This window comes from Anoplopoma fimbria, chromosome 19 (assembly GCF_027596085.1).
Source record: "Anoplopoma fimbria isolate UVic2021 breed Golden Eagle Sablefish chromosome 19, Afim_UVic_2022, whole genome shotgun sequence".
Classification (NCBI taxonomy): domain Eukaryota; kingdom Metazoa; phylum Chordata; class Actinopteri; order Perciformes; family Anoplopomatidae; genus Anoplopoma; species Anoplopoma fimbria.
In genome coordinates, this window is record NC_072467.1 from 12,240,307 (window position 1) to 12,257,688 (window position 17,382).

General features: G+C 40.2%; 1 protein-coding gene across 1 annotated transcript in view; it reads left to right on the forward strand.

Moving 5' to 3' along the window:
- hydin (HYDIN axonemal central pair apparatus protein) overlaps positions 1–17,382 on the forward strand; it is an 81,236-nt gene that overhangs the window by 45,579 nt on the left and 18,275 nt on the right. Inside the window, exons 31-67 of the mRNA XM_054619540.1 lie at positions 115–251; positions 1,463–1,590; positions 2,259–2,372; positions 2,913–3,003; positions 3,145–3,284; positions 3,380–3,619; positions 3,807–3,936; positions 4,036–4,182; positions 4,272–4,442; positions 4,919–5,092; positions 5,456–5,637; positions 5,891–5,965; positions 6,154–6,337; positions 6,476–6,617; positions 7,118–7,274; positions 7,379–7,472; positions 7,639–7,742; positions 8,840–8,956; positions 9,053–9,158; positions 9,617–9,720; positions 10,360–10,524; positions 11,258–11,455; positions 11,561–11,767; positions 12,019–12,135; positions 12,181–12,257; positions 12,372–12,554; positions 12,963–13,082; positions 13,177–13,336; positions 13,466–13,638; positions 13,833–14,031; positions 14,193–14,286; positions 14,462–14,555; positions 14,682–14,850; positions 14,970–15,052; positions 15,212–15,367; positions 16,336–16,441; positions 17,172–17,376. Coding sequence (XP_054475515.1) covers positions 115–251; positions 1,463–1,590; positions 2,259–2,372; positions 2,913–3,003; positions 3,145–3,284; positions 3,380–3,619; positions 3,807–3,936; positions 4,036–4,182; positions 4,272–4,442; positions 4,919–5,092; positions 5,456–5,637; positions 5,891–5,965; positions 6,154–6,337; positions 6,476–6,617; positions 7,118–7,274; positions 7,379–7,472; positions 7,639–7,742; positions 8,840–8,956; positions 9,053–9,158; positions 9,617–9,720; positions 10,360–10,524; positions 11,258–11,455; positions 11,561–11,767; positions 12,019–12,135; positions 12,181–12,257; positions 12,372–12,554; positions 12,963–13,082; positions 13,177–13,336; positions 13,466–13,638; positions 13,833–14,031; positions 14,193–14,286; positions 14,462–14,555; positions 14,682–14,850; positions 14,970–15,052; positions 15,212–15,367; positions 16,336–16,441; positions 17,172–17,376 — 5,243 coding nt within the window. The remainder of the gene's footprint in view (positions 1–114; positions 252–1,462; positions 1,591–2,258; positions 2,373–2,912; positions 3,004–3,144; positions 3,285–3,379; positions 3,620–3,806; positions 3,937–4,035; positions 4,183–4,271; positions 4,443–4,918; positions 5,093–5,455; positions 5,638–5,890; positions 5,966–6,153; positions 6,338–6,475; positions 6,618–7,117; positions 7,275–7,378; positions 7,473–7,638; positions 7,743–8,839; positions 8,957–9,052; positions 9,159–9,616; positions 9,721–10,359; positions 10,525–11,257; positions 11,456–11,560; positions 11,768–12,018; positions 12,136–12,180; positions 12,258–12,371; positions 12,555–12,962; positions 13,083–13,176; positions 13,337–13,465; positions 13,639–13,832; positions 14,032–14,192; positions 14,287–14,461; positions 14,556–14,681; positions 14,851–14,969; positions 15,053–15,211; positions 15,368–16,335; positions 16,442–17,171; positions 17,377–17,382) is intronic.

Genomic DNA, 17,382 nt, shown 5'->3' on the forward strand with positions numbered 1-17,382 from the left:
CTTAAAGTGCTAACATTTTATGACTGTGACAACTTGAAACATTGTGACTTGGATGTTGCTTGTTATTGTCCTATTCTTGTCTCCTTCCTTACGTGCCTCCTTCCACTCCCCCAGGTTCCTGCTCCCAGAGTATGTTTTGGATTTTGGTAACGTCATTCCAGGCAAAGTCCTCAGTCACACTGTAAATGTGACCAACACTGGATCAGTGGCTGTGTCCTTCCATGCCAATGGCAAACCTCTTGCTGGATCAGGTAACATTATTCACAAACTTTAAACAACAGAACAACTTGGTGTGATGATTCATCTGGCTTTCATAAATAGGCAGTGATTGATCTTTAGCACACATAGAATTTAAATATGAACATAGAAAGGCATTTGGAGACTGCAGCCCTCAGCCAAGGGCGTTTCCATAAGTTTAAAAATAATGCATCTATCCCCCCCGTGATTCAGATCCGCTCCAAATGTTTTGTCTAGTCTTTCAGCGGTGGGGTCTCCAGGGATTGAGGCAGAGGTAGCTAGCTAGATAATATTTGTGTTTTGGTCTAAATGTGTGACTCTCAACCCATTCATTTGAATATAACAGATGGAAACAAAAAAGAGCTGTGAAGTAAATGTGGCATTAGGAAATAAAAGTCTTCTGAAATAAATAAATGTTGAATTATGAAATACAATTCTACTGAAATAAGTCACCTTTGGAGAATGCCCTTTAAAAAAAAAAGTATTTAAAATATATTTACTAATTTATTTATATTATTATTACCTCATTTATTTATTTCAGGATTTATTTAATTGACATTTTTATTTATTTGATAGGATTATTAGTTAATTTATTTATGTAGATATTTATTCAATTTTGAATGAAGTGGCATTCCATAGTTAATAAGGCTTTAGAGGTACTGTTGGGATTTGTTTTACTTTGGACAGAGCCAGGGGAACAGTTTCTCCTGTATCCAGTGTTAACATTAAGCTAAATTAACCCTCTCCTTTATCTAGCTTCATGACTAACAGGATGACAGAGTGTCTTTTTCTTCTACTGTAAATTTACTCGGCGGGGTCATTCAGGGGCACGCTGTTAAGCCACATTTTTATACCAATTCCTCTGGAGAAAGTAAACATCCGCACAACCCTTCAGCATGACAGATATAAAAATGGATAAGGCATTATGAAGCTCCTTCAATTTTGACATCAGTAATTTGCATTTTATTCTTTTGTCGTTTTTCGTTTTATCTGCTGTGACAGTGGTATTTATCTTCTCTTCCAACTCACTGCAACACAGCGAACAAGCAGATTTCCCAAAATATAAAACTTTTTTAAATAAGCAGGAGAGACAAGTTAACAGATTTATAATTTTGCTGATAAAACTCTGTTTTAAATAGACTGTCTTATTTGAAATTTTTTCTTAATATTCTACATTTTGCCTTTATAAAATGACTACTTAGAGCGTTTTCTTGCTTCTTCATAGGATTCAGTGCAGACATGGAAAGAGTGAAAAGCCTGCCATGTGGAGAGACACAGACTTTCACAGTTAAATTTGACCCACAGAGAGCCAACCTAAAGATGGGGGACACAAGCGTTGTCATGCCAATACAGGTACACATGGGTATATTTCTGATTTAAAGTGGCCCTATTATGCTTTTCCACTTTTCCCCTCTCCTTTAGTGTGTTATATATTTATTTTTTTACATGTAAAAGGTCTGTAGAGTATAAAACCTGAAGTCCACGCCTAAAAGGAGTTACCCTCCCCCTCAGAATCACTGCTCCTGAGCTGCCTGAAACGGCTCGATTGAATTCTCTCCTTCACTTCCGTAACTTTATGAGGTCATAATGTTACAGAAGTGACGTAAAACTCTCCGGCTAGTTTGGCCCGCCTTCAAACAACAAAAGAGAGAGACGGAGCTGAAGCTCTGGAGGAAGAGTTGTTTGAAATGTAAAACGTTGACCAATCACAACAGAGCGGGCTAGCTGACCAATCAGGGCAGACTTTGCTTTCTGGAGGGAGGAGCAAGTGCTACAATGGAGCATTTCAGAGAGAGGGTGAGAAGAGGTGCTGCAGGAGAGCCAGGATGAGAAAAACAAGGAGGATTATGAGCATTAACGCATGTAAACATGTTGTAACTGTAACTTGAGATAAAAATATGCACCCAGAAAATAGCATAATAGGACCTGTTTAATGTAAAATGTCTACATGATTGTGTCTCCCTTTGTTGATCAGTAGCTTTGTGACCTTGTTTCTAAGATGTCTTTGTGTGGCTTTACAGGTCACAGGCGGCCCGATGGTCCAGGTGCGGCTGTGTGCAGTGGTGACTGTGCCGGCCGTCACTGTTTCGACGGATACACTGCAGTTTGACACTGTGCAGTGTGGCATGTGTCAGGTAATACAGTATGACAAGACACTGCTATGTAGCCCTGTGAAGGTTGTTTGTTGTGTGCTATGATTGAATGAAAATGCTATGTTGAAAGTTTATATATTTATATAATCTCTTAAACCAATTTGACTAAAATGGGATAATTACACAAATTTGAATAAAATCACTGCCCTTTTTATTTCAATTTGTGTTATCAACATGAAAAAGTAGGATAGCTGGAAGTACAAATGCTGTACATAGCTTAACACTGCTGGGTGTGTGCATGGCACGCTAATGAGGTGCACTAATTAAAGACCAGTATGCTGCCTCACTTTGTGCCATCTTGTGGTAAGATCAGGTCAAGTCTCAGGTCTTAGGTCTCACTTAGCTCATACAGTTGAACTATTTGTGTCCATACATCTTTGAATAAGTCAAAGCACTGTGATTAGAGATTTTACGCTGAAGCAGCATGATCACCATGTATTAACTGAATATCAATTCACTCTGTTGTAGCTAAACTGACTTGAGAAAGCACTGAGGTTGTTCTTGCTTGTTGTTCCCCATCAGATGAAGACGATACAGCTGTTTAATCATGAGTCTGTGCCATGCTACTGGAGCATAGCCGAGAAAGGGAAGCCTCTCAAAAAGGTACAACAGTTGTCATTTTTTGAAAATTTCAATGAACTTTTTCAAGTCATTTTGTAAAAAAAAACTACTTCTACATGGCATCATCTTAAGCTTTAGAAAATCTTAGTGTGTAGAATAAAAGAGAAAAATACAGACATAACTGCATTAGGTGTTCTTGCTCTCTACCAGCGTAAAAAGGACTTGCAGAGGCAGCAACCGCCTCCCGTGGTGTTTAAGATGATTCCCAGCTCTGGCGTGCTGTCCCCTGGTGAACGAGTCAATGTCCAGATAAAGTTCAGCCCTCTTGAGGGGGTAAAGAGATACATTTCCTTTAAAGATTGGCACAATACAAAGCATACCATCATGGCATTACATGGATAAATGACCTACTGTATGTGTCTCTGCAGCATCCTTATAACAGGCAGCTCGTGGTCCGTGTGGCTGACAGCAGCGAGCAGGTGCTCATTTCAGCACAAGGGCAGGGGGAGGAGCCACAACTGGAGTTCTGCCCGTCGGTGCTGGAGCTGGGTCCTTGCCTGCCTGTCACCACTGAGGTTGAGGCTGTGGTCACCGTCAAAAACCCCTGCTCATTCCCCGTTGAGTTCTACTCCCTGGAATTCGACACACAGTATCTTGAGGAGGAAAAGGTAGCTCATCTATAATCCGTTACATCACAGACAGTTTAGTCTAATAGACACGTGTTTACCTCATTTTTCCAACCACTCTTTGCCTCTTGGAGTTGTCCTCTCTTATATCTTATTTTCTCACCTGATCCCTCACAACTTCGTTTTTCTTCTACTTTCCCCTTCTTTCCCATTGCTTCCTCCCATGTAGATCCTGCGTCTGATGCAGGGTTATGATGAGAACAACATATTACTGCTGCCTCCCAGAGCCCCTGGAGAAAGTCTTCCCACTGAACTGCTCGACTACTACAAGGAGCACTGCTCCCAGCTGAAAGATGATGGTAGCTTCAGGCGCACATGATCATCAAGCACTGAAATCATGTACCTAAAGTTGTTTGGATATAAGGTGTCCTGTTTTAATCCAATCTACCTATGTGTAGCAGAGCTGAATGAAGGCCTGGATGAAAAAGAAGCCGTGATGGGTGACACACATGAGGATGGAGAGAGGTCAAGACAAAACGAAGGCCACCCACCAGACAGCAGAGTGGAACAAATTTACACTTTAAGTGGGAAACCATCTGAATTACGTGAGCACAATGGTTTTAGATGCAGAACTTGAAAGTAGCTGTGTCATTTTCGCAGGTACTGTGTGTTTTAGTAATGCTTTTTCTTTCAGTCGTTTTGGAGATGACCAAAGATGGAAGCACTGTGGGACTGGGGCAGCTGGAGATGACCCCCGTCTCCAGAGCAATTGCCCGCCACATGTGTGTTGATCTGTCACCCGAGGGTCTGGCTGCACGCAACCGCAGAGGCATTGCTGTTATTGTATATGGAGCCCCACTGACAGGTGAAGCAATGAATTGACTAATTAATTAATTAACGGTAGATTATGTATTGTTTATCAAGTATAATTATATCACCTAATTTGCTAAATCTAATTTTTCAATAATATAAAATGCCCCTGGAACTTAATTTAGACCCTGGTCCCTGCAGTTGAAACGCAATGAGTTCCTCCAAAGGTTCCTTTTCTCTGGGGAAAGCGTCTGCAGCTGAAAAGATACTTCAGAAAGATTATCCTGGCAAAACTTTTTTTTTAACCTGCAAAACATCTCTTTTTTTACTTGTTCTTAAATCATAAACACAGGAGAGAGAAAAAAAACTTAGATTAGACTCAAAAGAATCACCCAAATTTATTTTTCAAACTTGCTTCCCAGGGCTTCCATACTATATATTATATGTACTATGTACTGTTTAAATAGGGATTTATGAGTATGTTTTTGTAAAAGTGTGTGTGTTTGTGTATGCCTTTGTTCTCCTATTTAGATAAGGGCAGCACAGTGGCTGATCTGGGACGTCACTACAGAGGGGCGTGCCTGAGTGTTGATGCTGTGGTTACAGAGGTGCTCATGAATGGCACTTCACCTGTTAGCCTCACTGCAAGACAACTCTATGACTGTGCTGCTGCCGAGTATGCTGAGAGGAAGCTTGAGGAGGCTGGTAAGAATAAAACAATGTCCACCCAGTGCAATCTTATTTGGGATTTTTTTGTGTTAGTGTATCTGTCTCCGGAGTTGCAGGAGACTTGGAAGTGAGAGAAGTGGCTCGTGATGGACAGACTAGTAATGTTTTGCCATACTTTCAATGTGCTGATTAAAATGGCTTTTAATCACCAACCACTTCACAGTAACGGCTCAGTAGTCAACAATAAAAGACTGTGATTACAGTACTAAGCAGCCATGTGCTTCTAATAAGGCATTATTAATCGTCTAAAGACAGACAGGACGCAACTGCAGAAGAGCCTACTATTGAGTTACATTGGTAAATGAAGGAGGAAGTAAATAAATATAAATCTGCTTCCAGCTCAGACCACAGAACCAGGAGGACCTCCAGCACATCTAGGAACCTCAGAACCAGCTCCACATTCAGCTCAAGCTTCACGTGACACTGTGGAAGTTCCTCCAAAACCCAGTGAAGAGGGCTTCAGTGGAAATGACTCCAAGGATCCTCAGGAGACTGAAAACACACACATTTCCCTTTCCCTGGTACATTATCTCATCCTCTGCTCATCTGCTGTTTTTCAGTGTAATGTCTAACCATTGTTATCCAGGTTTGTGAATTTGAAAAAAGTTTTGTATTACTTTTTTTCTCCTCTATAAATTCTGGGTACGAACCTACTTGATAGAGCTTTATCTTTGCAAGGCAAATTTCTCTTTCAAATCTAGGTATAATTGTAATAAAATACAATGTTAGAATTTAATATAATAAACCAATTTCTTGGGTGTGGTTTTGCCTCAGGGAGGAGATGTGACCACACTCGGCAATCTCTTGCCAGAACAGCTACTGATTGATATTCTGGCAGAAAGATTTCAGGTAAGTTTACAGACTTTGTGTAGTAATGCAGTTTATCGTAGTAGTATGTTGCAAGTCACATTACAAAAATATATCAGATATGTATTATGAGTAATAATTAAAATGTGCAGAGTTTCACTTAAGTGTCCCTCGTGTCTTCTCATTTTTGTTTTCTTTGTCTTGTTGTTGTCATGGCGTTGTGATAACAGCTAAGCGACTGTCACCGTGGCATCGTGATTGACAGCCTGGAGTCTGTGTACGCCCAGTCAGCAGCCAGCACGCTGCAAATTCTTCTCAAGGCCCTTAATAACCGCAAACATATCTATGTAGTCAACCTGTCTGACTCTTACACTGCCCTGAAGGCACGGGAGAAAGCACATAGAGAAGCCGAGGGTAAAAAAAAAAAGCACCAGCTCATATATAAATTCCTATTCAGAGGACATATATCATCAAAGTATTATATTTTTATGTCTATTTAGTAGGGTTTATAGCACTGTACAGTATGTGGAACTGTCTGTGTGTGTCCTTCAGAGGCTCTGCAGAAAGAGAAAGCTGACAGGGAGGAGCAGTGGCTGCAGGAGCTGGATGAGGAGGAGTATGAAGCTCTGCCAGAGGAGGAGAAGGAGCGTATTGTCCAGCGACTAAGAGAGAAACGAAGACAGCAGAAACTCAGGTACTGACAATGGAAAATGGACTAACACATCTTAACCTAAAATTTTCTCTGAGGTTTGCTAGTACCAGTGTCCAGTCAAATTCATCACTCTCTCTTAACTGGACAAACTTGTCGTAATTTCATCATCTTCACATTTCAAATTATAATGAATGCAACCCTGACGCAGAAGGAACAAGATGGCTGAACCAAAAAAAAGAGATGATCAAAGAAACAACACAGTTGTTATGTAAGAATCAGCTATATAGGAAAATACAAGTAAATATATTATTAAATAGACATCAGATGTGTCTGCATGCCTGGATGAAACCCTAATATAACACTCCAGTTTTCCATGTTGTGTGCATGACTGTACTTGTTTGAAATTGCCTCTAGAGATGATTTTTTTGGGGGGTTTTCTTTACAAAAAAATGATCAAACTGTTGAGGCTCTTAGTAGACGCAGTTTCACCAAAAAGTGGTAATATTTGAAACCAAAAAAATGTAAATCAATTTGTGTGTAAGGGAGCTTGAGCGTATAATGAAAGAGCAGGAAGAAAAGAGGCACCAGGAAGAGATGAAGAGGTTGAGAGAAGAGGAATTAAAGAAGAAGAGCAAAAAGGTTGTGAAGAAGGATACTAAAGAAGTGACGAGGAAGAAGAGCTTGCTGGAGGGGAAGCAGGTCTGCATATGTATTCCATACATCAATCCTTAATGAACAAAATCCTGTGTGAATACTAATAATTGTGGTGATCATGAAACTAATTTGTTCTGTTTCCTCTGCAGTCAGCAGATGCATTGAATGTGCGGAGGATGTCTTCCTGTGACAACTCTAAAGAGTCACTAGTGGATGCAAGAGAGCAGCATCATTTAAATGAAGGTGCAAGCAACAGTAAAGAACCCCCTTTTGTTTAATGTTCGACACATAAAGATTATTTTTCCATTATCTTGGCACCAGGACAATGTGATTGATATGCCTGCAAATAATAGTATATAGACTGTAAACTGATTGGTTAGTTGCTGACATGTCGTATTTGCTACTACAGTGCATCATAGCAAAGAGGCGGATGAATTACAAAAGCAGACAGAAGAAACCAAAGCTGTTCATGCAGAGTCTCCTCAACCCTCAGACAAGCTGGAGAGAGAAAAGGTAGGTTTACTGCTCAGAAAAGGCATTCAAACCCACACCACAGATTCAATGTATGTTATTATAGAATATTAGGGTAACACTTTAGAAAGTGTCCCGCAACGCAAAACATAATTCTTCTTGGGACAAGGAAACAAGATGTGAAATTAGGGAATAACAGGTAAAAAGGTGAGAATTTGTTTTGTAGGTATTTTTTAACTAACTGGGAGGGATTTAAAGATACTTTATATTATATGTATGTTTAACTACCAGGTACCTGTTAACAGGGAGAGTCTGACCTACTGAGCAACAAACTGGAGAATTCTTTGGAACATGGAGTATGAGTTCCAGAGCACTTTATAAATCTGCTGTGAATCATTTTAAAATTACCAACACTACTTGATATTCTGACAGTTTCTAAAAGAGTATAGGCTTATGCTCATTAGGTACTTTCCTAAAAACATATAGCCTAAATGCTTGCTACTATGTATGTTGTTAAGGAAGCCTAATTACTGTATGGAGTACGACATTCTACTTATAGGGACTTAAGAAGCCTGAGGTGGTACAAGTTTATGTGACACTGTTGTTTTTTATGGTAAATACAGCTGGACTGAGAACCAGAAGTGGCAATCTTACAGCCAAGGCAGTTGTAGAAGATGATCGATTTCACATCCTGTCAAAGTGCAACTGTCATGAGCAGTAAAGGACACAACCATACAGTCGTTATAAAAACTTAATTGAGAGTCACTGCAAAAAAATATATACCAGTATATAGTATTCCCAGTTATGGGATATGTCATAACTTTCAGCACATCTTTTCAAACTTACCTCCAGGATTGTACAGCCTGTCTCTCACTTCACCAGCAAACTTCAATGGTAGACACTCGTTTATGACCTTGGTGCAGCCAGTCAAAAAATACATATAATATCTATAGAGTATAGTTCTTTAAGTTCCTTAAATCTTGTTCTCTTGCCCCTACATGTATTTAAAAAAATGTAATCGTTATCAATGTTTGTTTTCAATCTCAATATGGACCCATATACAGCAAAAAATATGAATATTCAATCACAAACTTTGCAATCATAACTGACTTGAAGTATGTTTGTGATTGGATCACAAGAGTGTTGAAACTGCAGAGATGAAGAGGCTAAGAGAAGAAAAAGAGTTGAAGAAAAGTAAGAAGGGAGGAGAGAGAGAAAATAAAGAGGTGAAGAGGGGGCCATCTGGTGGAAAGGAGGTCTGTACACACACCTCATTCACATACGCAAACAAACACGTACACTGTTTGCCAATCGGTGATTTTTAAAATGATTTAATTGTATTTATTCTCCAGTCAACAGCTGCACTTGATGTTCGTCCGAAATCTTTCTGTAACAACTCAAAAGAGTCACAAGTGGACGCAAAAGAGCAACATCATTTGAGTGAAGGTGCCAGCAGATGTAAGAAAATCAAACATGGTTCAACGCAGTACACTGAAACTTTTCAGCATACACTCTAAGAAAAGATGATACACGCTGTTAAACCACGTTGGTTGTTTATTTACAGTAGTTTATTCTTGTGGTCCCAGTCGGAAGTCCTTGGATGTTAGATATGTTGGTAGGATGAGGGTTAAGTTCATAACTTACTTACAGGGCTCACAATTTTTATCCATGAGGCTCTTCGAACCCAAGATGACGTTATCGAATGAATTGCTAAGTTATAACTGTTTCAGAGCCCGTAGAAATATATATCAAAAATAATTGCTCACACAGTAAGCTAAGGAATCAATGTCATTCTGATTATGAAAACTAACAACATATAGCCCATAACCATTTAAAAGATAAGTCATGATCACAAAATTATTGTGTCTTATCGTATGTATAAATGTATGATTATTGGTTGCTCTTTGCTATTACAGTGCATCACAGCAAAGAGGCAGATCGTTCGCATAAGAAGACAGAAGAAGCCAAGGGATTACTAACAGAGTCTCCACAGTCTGCAGAGAAGCTGGAAGCCAAAATTGTGAGTTTATTAAGGAGCAAAGGCAGTGAAACGGTCATCCGCACAAAGCAACACACTCTATCATATTGTTAAATGGGGAGTTAGTGTCAATCACTACTGACCCATTTCATCACAAATGCTTTCTATTTAAATATTCTTTGTTAAGATAATCATAGCCATAATGGGCTGTGCATTCACAAAATCTCTCGCAAGAATCGAGACAACCGCAATGTTTGTGTGACTTAAAAAGTAGACTTGCTCTCTTTGCACTCTTGCAGCCATTGAAAGCAAAAATTGTTTATACTATCAAACTTTGTAATGAATGCTGGGAATATAAACAACCTTTGAGCGTGCTTTGACAACATTTAGACAGAGAGATGATCTCAACCTTTAATTGGTATCATAAATGAGGAATTGCATTCACAGTTACATGTAATACAGTTAAATGTTGAATTTGCAATGGAAAGGTAAAGTTGCAGTTTATACGTTTGTATTAACTTAGTTAAGACAACTTTATTCATAGATTCTGTTGCATATGGAGGGATCCCTACACCTGCACTGAGCTTCTGCCAAGGATGAAAAGTCAATAAATTCTGTTAAATGCTGTGGTGGAAACTGATGACCACTACACTTGACTTTTTTACTTTCCATCACATTCAGTCCATTGTGGATGAGCTGCAGTCTCAGTTCAGTGAGTACGAGCAGAGCCAGGAACAGGTGGAGCACATCCTGCAACACTGGGACCGAGCCCGGGGCTTGTTGCTGGTCCCGCTCCCCAGTGAAGAAGCCCAGCCGGTGTCAGAGGATGCCCCAACAGAGAAACAGGTAAGGGTGATGACCGTCAGTCCTGTTTCCTCTATAGTTAAGATAAGACTGCCTGGAAAATGTGGACATTGATGCTATTCTTTTTTATCCTCTTCTAAATTGTTGCCTAACATTCTCTGGGGCTGTTACATTTTAAATAACATTGGAACACCCCAAATGTCTTCCAAACCCGACAAAATGCTTGTATCTAACCACCTTATTTTTTTACTTTTAAACTGAAGTGAAAAAACAAAGCAAAATACGATACACATAGCTTTATAAATTAACTCTATCATCATTAATAAAACAAAAATTAGCTTTTTGTCTGAGGAATTACAGCTTGAAGGCGGTGCTTTATACTGTAGGAAGAGCTTCTGATCAGTTCATTAAATCTGTGTAGCATCTGAAAGTAGCAGGACACATATTTTGGTAAATCTGCAGCTTCTGAGAAGTACGGAACTAGTTCAGAGCCGGCAGTTAATTGACTGAAAAGACACCAGGCTGCTACAGTATAACCATATAGAGATCTACACACATCGATGGGATGGGAAGGTGCATACTGATGGTTCAGGGACTTGCAACCTTACTTTACCTGCCACAAAAGAAATATTGCATTCTATGCTAATATACTTCCTGTATTAGAAATTGTTACAAAAAGTAATAGTATTACAGCAATGTGTAACTGAAGAACGTGTTACTGCAAAACATTGGTCATAACACATTCATTTGATACATCATCACCCCGTGTGCACAGACCCCTGTCGGAAAGAGGAGCAAGAAAGCCAGCAGCAAGATCTTATCTCCAATGCCCAGTCAGATGGCAGCAGCAGCCGAAGCAGAGGAGGTGCTTCCACAGGACATTATCCCTCATATTGTCCTGAATGTAACAGGGAAAGACTATCCGAGTGCTGCAGAGCAGCTCAAAGGCAGCACCCTGCCTCCACTGGTTGAGGTACGGCAGATTTTTTGTATACGTCTTAGGAAAATGTTGTCTTGTTTTTTCATCAGTTTATCACCATTGCCTAATCTGTTTCCTTCTCTCCTCTGGTCTCGTTAGGTGTTGGATGATTTGGGGTTGGGACCCAGCGGCCCACCCATCCCTCCTCCCACCACCTTCTCTATGGTTCCTTTTCCCAAAAACAGAAAGCAATCTAACAGCAAACTTATCTGTAGCTGCTTCACCTTCCTGGTTCCATCAGGGCTGGACGATCAGGACGAGGAGAAGAAAGATTTGGTCGAAGATGTGCGAGCATCAGTTGTAAAGGTTAAGGTAACCAGTCTGGAACTGAAATACTGTCCAAGAAGCAGCAGGATTTACAGGGAATGTTTAAAAAAAATGAGTGCCCAGAATTGACTGTACCTGCCATGAAATGTGAGCTACCACTCATCTCTATCATAGTCACACAGTTTTATGGCACGAAATTATAAAAATCAATGAATCAAAAGTACGAACTGATGTTAAATATCATCATTAAAGATTGAGAACTGTGTTTTATTTGTGTGTGCACGCTAAAGGAAGGGGCAGCAGCAACAGCTTCAAAACGCAGCAAGGGCAGCATGAAGGAGAGTGCTGTTACAAAGGAGAGGGATAAAAAGAGCAGGGAGGGTCAGAAGAGCAAGAGACAAACTTCGGCCAAGGCGAAGGCAAAGGGCTCGGACCGGTCTCGCTCACCTCAGATTCACGTCTCCTCCACATCTGACTGCAATGAACAAGACCAACACCAAGGAAACTTAGATCTGAAACGCAACCAGAGGCAAGGGAAAAACACACAGACACACTCCACAACCACAAATAGTGTTTCATTTATTGCTATGTTTTTGTTGTATTCACTAAGTTTGTTTGTTTTTGTGCATGTATTTGTATGCAGCCTGACAACATTTCGCTGGGTTGTACCAGCCAACGGTGAGGTGGTTCTGAAGATCTGGTTCTACTCAGACTCCCCAGGGAAGTTTGAGCAGACCTTCAACTTTGAGCTACTGGGGACCCGGAGACACTACCAGCTCCTCTGCAGAGGAATTTGCACCTATCCCTCCATCTGCAAAGACTACATGTCAGTCAGCATTGTTTAATAACTTAATGAAGAAATATAAATGGTAAAGAAAGAGGGGATGTAACATATTTCTATCATAGACTGACGGCCGCTTAATCAGTCAGCCAATTTCCTTTTTCGGAAGAAAGAGCGTCTGAATGCTGACAGCTGAACAAGGCTTTGATGAAAATGATTTTTTTTTTTAATTAATTGCCCAAAATCCCAAATGCATTGCACTGCAGAAAAACATGGGGACTGAAATAAAAAAAAAAAAGCAGAATTGGAGGCTGAACTGCATTATCCAACAAACATCCTCTATTTCTTTATTTTAAGAATAAAAATAATATTTACAATTTTGTTTGACTGCAAGAAGGTTTGACTAAATGTGATTTCAGTTTGACTTAAAGTTACCATATTTGCTTTCCCTAGGACTCTCTTTTCCCACAGTAAGAAGGTACCACAAATGGAAGAAGGGCTCCAGAAGACTTACACAATCAAACCTGGGTTTTTTGAGTTTGGACCGTTACTCTGTGGCAAGACCAGAGACAGGTGAGAGGCAGAGCGATGGCTGTGAATGGTGCAGTGTATATGAATGAGTCTTTTCTTTATATTTACAGATTCACACGTGTCTGTGTTTGTGTAGGTACAAGGAAAATAGGTACCCAGAGAACACGGAGCGACTAGTGATTCATAACAATTCAGGCTTGGAGGCTGAGGTCCAGTTCCAATTCCAGCATGATAGCCAGGCCACCACATATCTGCTGGACCCCCCAACCATGACTCTCAAACCTGACCAGAAACAGGTACCATACAGAGTTTACGGCACACAGAAATACCAGATTGACATTATTTTGGTGTCCATTAAAGTTATACGGATGCATATAATATTATAACATACATTGGTAAATAGAAATGTTCTTCTGTCCTGCTAGGAATTGACAGTGTGGGCCTACCCAACAAAACCGGGACAAATGAAGGACAGCGTTGTGTGCCATGTCAAGGACAATCCAGAGCTTGTCATCATCAGCCTTTCCTGCTGGGGCGTTCGGCCAGAGCTGGAGCTGGAAAGCAAGCATTTTCAGTTTAGCAGGACTTTGCTGCACAGGTACCAAAAACATAGGATAATTCAGTATTCTTCCGCAATAGCCTTACAAGTAAAACCCCTCCCAAAAAAAAGCAGCATGATAAGTCAAAATTGTTTGTGTCAAATACTATTACTTTGAATTCCTGTTTAAACTTAACTGTCTATCCCTTTGACCTTTTCTCAGTTGACTTGCCTTCTTCCTTCCTTCTCTCTAGGCGGGACAGCCGCAGCGTGACGCTTCATAATAAGACGGCTCTGCCCGTTTCGTGGAGACTGCAGGGTGTGGAGGAGTTGGGTGACGAGTTCAGTGTGCCACAGGATCAGGGCATCATATCACCCAACTCCTCTCTACCACTGAGCTTGCACTTCAGGGCCAGGAGGCCACTCCACATTAAGAAGATCTTACGTCTTGAGGTGGAGTAAATTATAAACTATAGAAGTAAACATGCTGAAATGAATAATACATATAGCATACAGTGGGCAGAGCCGATGCAGAAATGGTTTTTAAGTGGTTTTGTGGGTATCACATATCAGTTTGTGTGTATATACAGTATGTGCTGTGTTTTTTGTTTCAGGTATCTGATGTGGACATGATTCTAGGCATCGTGCACACAGAAAACATACAGGTCACAGCTGAAGCCCATGACATAGCTCTGGACATCACACCAGGTAAGAACTGGAAGAGCTCTCAAACATTATTCGCTTATAATTCTATTAAGGCACATTTCATTCAGACTGATATTTTAATCCAGAGTATTCTTGCTGTGAGCTGACAGTGTTTACTTTTGGGTTGCATCCCTGATGTCATGCTAATTTAAATGATACACTCTTGTTTCTGTGGCAGATGGCTGTCTGGACTTCGGAACCATCAAAGTCTTTGAAGAAGCCAAACAGTCTCTCAGGATGAAAAACCAAGGGAAATATGAAATAGCCTACAAGTTAGTTTGAACTGCTACTTTTGGACTTTCAAAGTATCAGTTTGAGTTTCAGATTACTGCAAGGGAATTGTATCTCGCCAAGGGACTAACAAACTTGTTTCACTTGCATTCTTTTCGTTCCACAAGGTTTACATTGCAGCGGACCAACCCAAACCAGCCAAACCTGGACTCCATTTTCACGGTGTCCCCTCAGAGTGGGACTCTAATGCCCCATGAGAAGCCCACACCAGTGCAAATACTCTGCAGACCCATTACAGAAGTCTTGTTTAGAGAGCAACCTGTCCTACCTTGCCAGGTCAAAGCCATACAACGCTCTTAATGATTAGTGTTGGAGGTTCAACTTTATATTCATAGTTATTCATAGAAAATTCATAGAGCGCACTCAAGTTAAGATTTGTGTTTCCTCTTCTGCAGGTGATTGAGCCCAGCATTGGGAATGGAGGAGAACCAATAGCAATCCTAACCATCAAGGTTTCAGTCAAGTCCGTCTTCTCCAGGTTAAGGCTTGATTCATACTGTCTCTTTTGTGTTATATGCATTAGAATTTAAGGAACAATATTACAATCAATTCCGATTTAGATTTAATCATTTTTCTTTTCTTTTTTTACCATTTCACATTGCATGCACAAATTATTAATTGCCGTGTCGTCCTTTAGGTACAATATTACTCCTGCATGTGACCTCAACTTTGGCCCACTGGTCTACGGCTACAAGAAAAGCCAGAGCTTCACTATTGAGAACATTGGAGACTTTGAGACCCGTTTCCTCATCTGCCGCATGATCACGGACCAGTCGCCACCGGGGAAGGCAGGGTAGGAGAACATAACACACACACAAACTAATATACACAGAGACACAAGGGCTGATACTTTTCCATACTAAGATGGAATGGCAGTCATTTAAAAGTAGCAGCTCAGTCCAGGTGTTCTTGGCTTGTTGATGAGATACTGCACATGCTAAACCTTGTCTGGAACCACATGTGACAAAATCCCATATTAAAATGTAATACACCTTAGAAATGAAGTTTAAATGAGGCATCATTGTGATGCCAATCCCTACAAATGTTTTCATTGGCTATTGGTGGGAATGTGCTGCTTTTATTATGATGATTCCTATGATGTGAAAGTAAAACAAATTAAAAACAATACAGACTACAATTGCCAATTTATATGACTTTGGTTTGTGAAATTCCAATTTAGTGGTGAACAAACCAGAGCCATTAGTGTGATGGTGGTGGCTTTACAGTAAACAGTATCGGCAGGCAAAAAACAACTTGCAGTACCTAACTGAAAAGGAACCGGTGATAAAAACTAATGTACCTTGTGTTCAATATCACATCTCCCTGGTACTTAAAATTGTTTATTACATTCAATATTTTAATTTAACAAAAAACAGCTTGTGCATAATTTACAATCAAACATAAAACAATATATTTTGGGCTTTTTTGCAATTATGTTTTAAATTGATGTTGAAGTGCTAAGAATATTTAAATAAGTGCTATAAAACACGATACATTGCATTAAAAAAATGTAACAGTATGCATTGTGGATCTGAAGAAGGGATTCCACTCCCAAAAGGCACAAATGTTTGTTTGCATGTACATTAAATGCCAATGCATTATATTGTCCACCTCTAACATTGTGAACTGTCAAATGACTCAATTGCTGCTGGAAATGATGACAAGCTGAAGGTCACAAAACTGTCATAGTCCTTCTCCATTTAGTTTGCTTAAAGATGTTCAAAAGACATTGTGGTTTGTGTCCCCGTGTACTGGTCTCAGGGGTCCAGGCAGGAAGATGCCTCTAGAGGGCCATTCAGAGAGACCAGCTGGAGCCTGTAGCAAAGTGAGACGTGAGTCCGTACAGAAGGACATAAATATGACACAGGTGAGAGACTGCTGGTGGAGACGACTTTTTCAAATTTATGCAAGGTTTTTTTTTTGTTTGGACAGTCCTCTTCGTGTTTGCCTTTGTAAGAGTGACAGAGAGCCCATTTTCTCGCAGATGTAATCATTGAAAAAGCACAACGTGCTATTTGGCCCCAATCTTAATGATGTTTTGTGTGAATCGATCAATTGTAATGTTAGCTTTGCTGATCTGACACATTTACCGAAGTAGAGAAGACGTTTTTCACAGCAGCATTGTAACTTGTCAAACAAAGGTGTTTCTTATTAATCGATGGATTGATGGAACAAAGCCAATGTTTACTTTATTAGATCCACCTGTGCTTTTCCTGATATAACAAGTCATATATGTCTGCTAAGAAAAGTTCTAGGGTACATTTCAAAAAGATAAACTCAAAAAAATGCTCTGATTCTTGCAAGGCTGTGAAGGTTCAGATTAGCAAGGTTTATATTTAGAAGATACAACAACAATGCAATCTTTAATGGAAAGAAAAAAAGTGGTGATTCTCATCAAGCAAATTCTAAATATAATGTCAAAAGACTGGGAGAGCTTTTTGTCTTTTGTGTGTCATACCTACATTTCATTTGCATTACAGAAGCCAATGAAAAAACATGCATGAAAATACACCTTCCATGCATGTTATTGATTGTGCTAGTTTTCCCCCGCAGTATTCTTATCTGTACCTCTCTGATCTTCCCACGTTTCTCTCCAGAATCGCCTCACCATGGGGGTGTTCTCAGTGTCTCCCTGCATTGGGAGCTTGCAGCCAGGCTCTCAGCAGGTGGTGACTGTAGACTGTGTGGCTGAACAGCTGGGCAACTGGAACCAGGGTTTGCTCATTGACATCAGTGACCGTGATCCTTCAGACCAGCCTGAAGGCATACCGTATAGACTGCTGGCTGAAGTCTGCAAGCCAGGTGAGA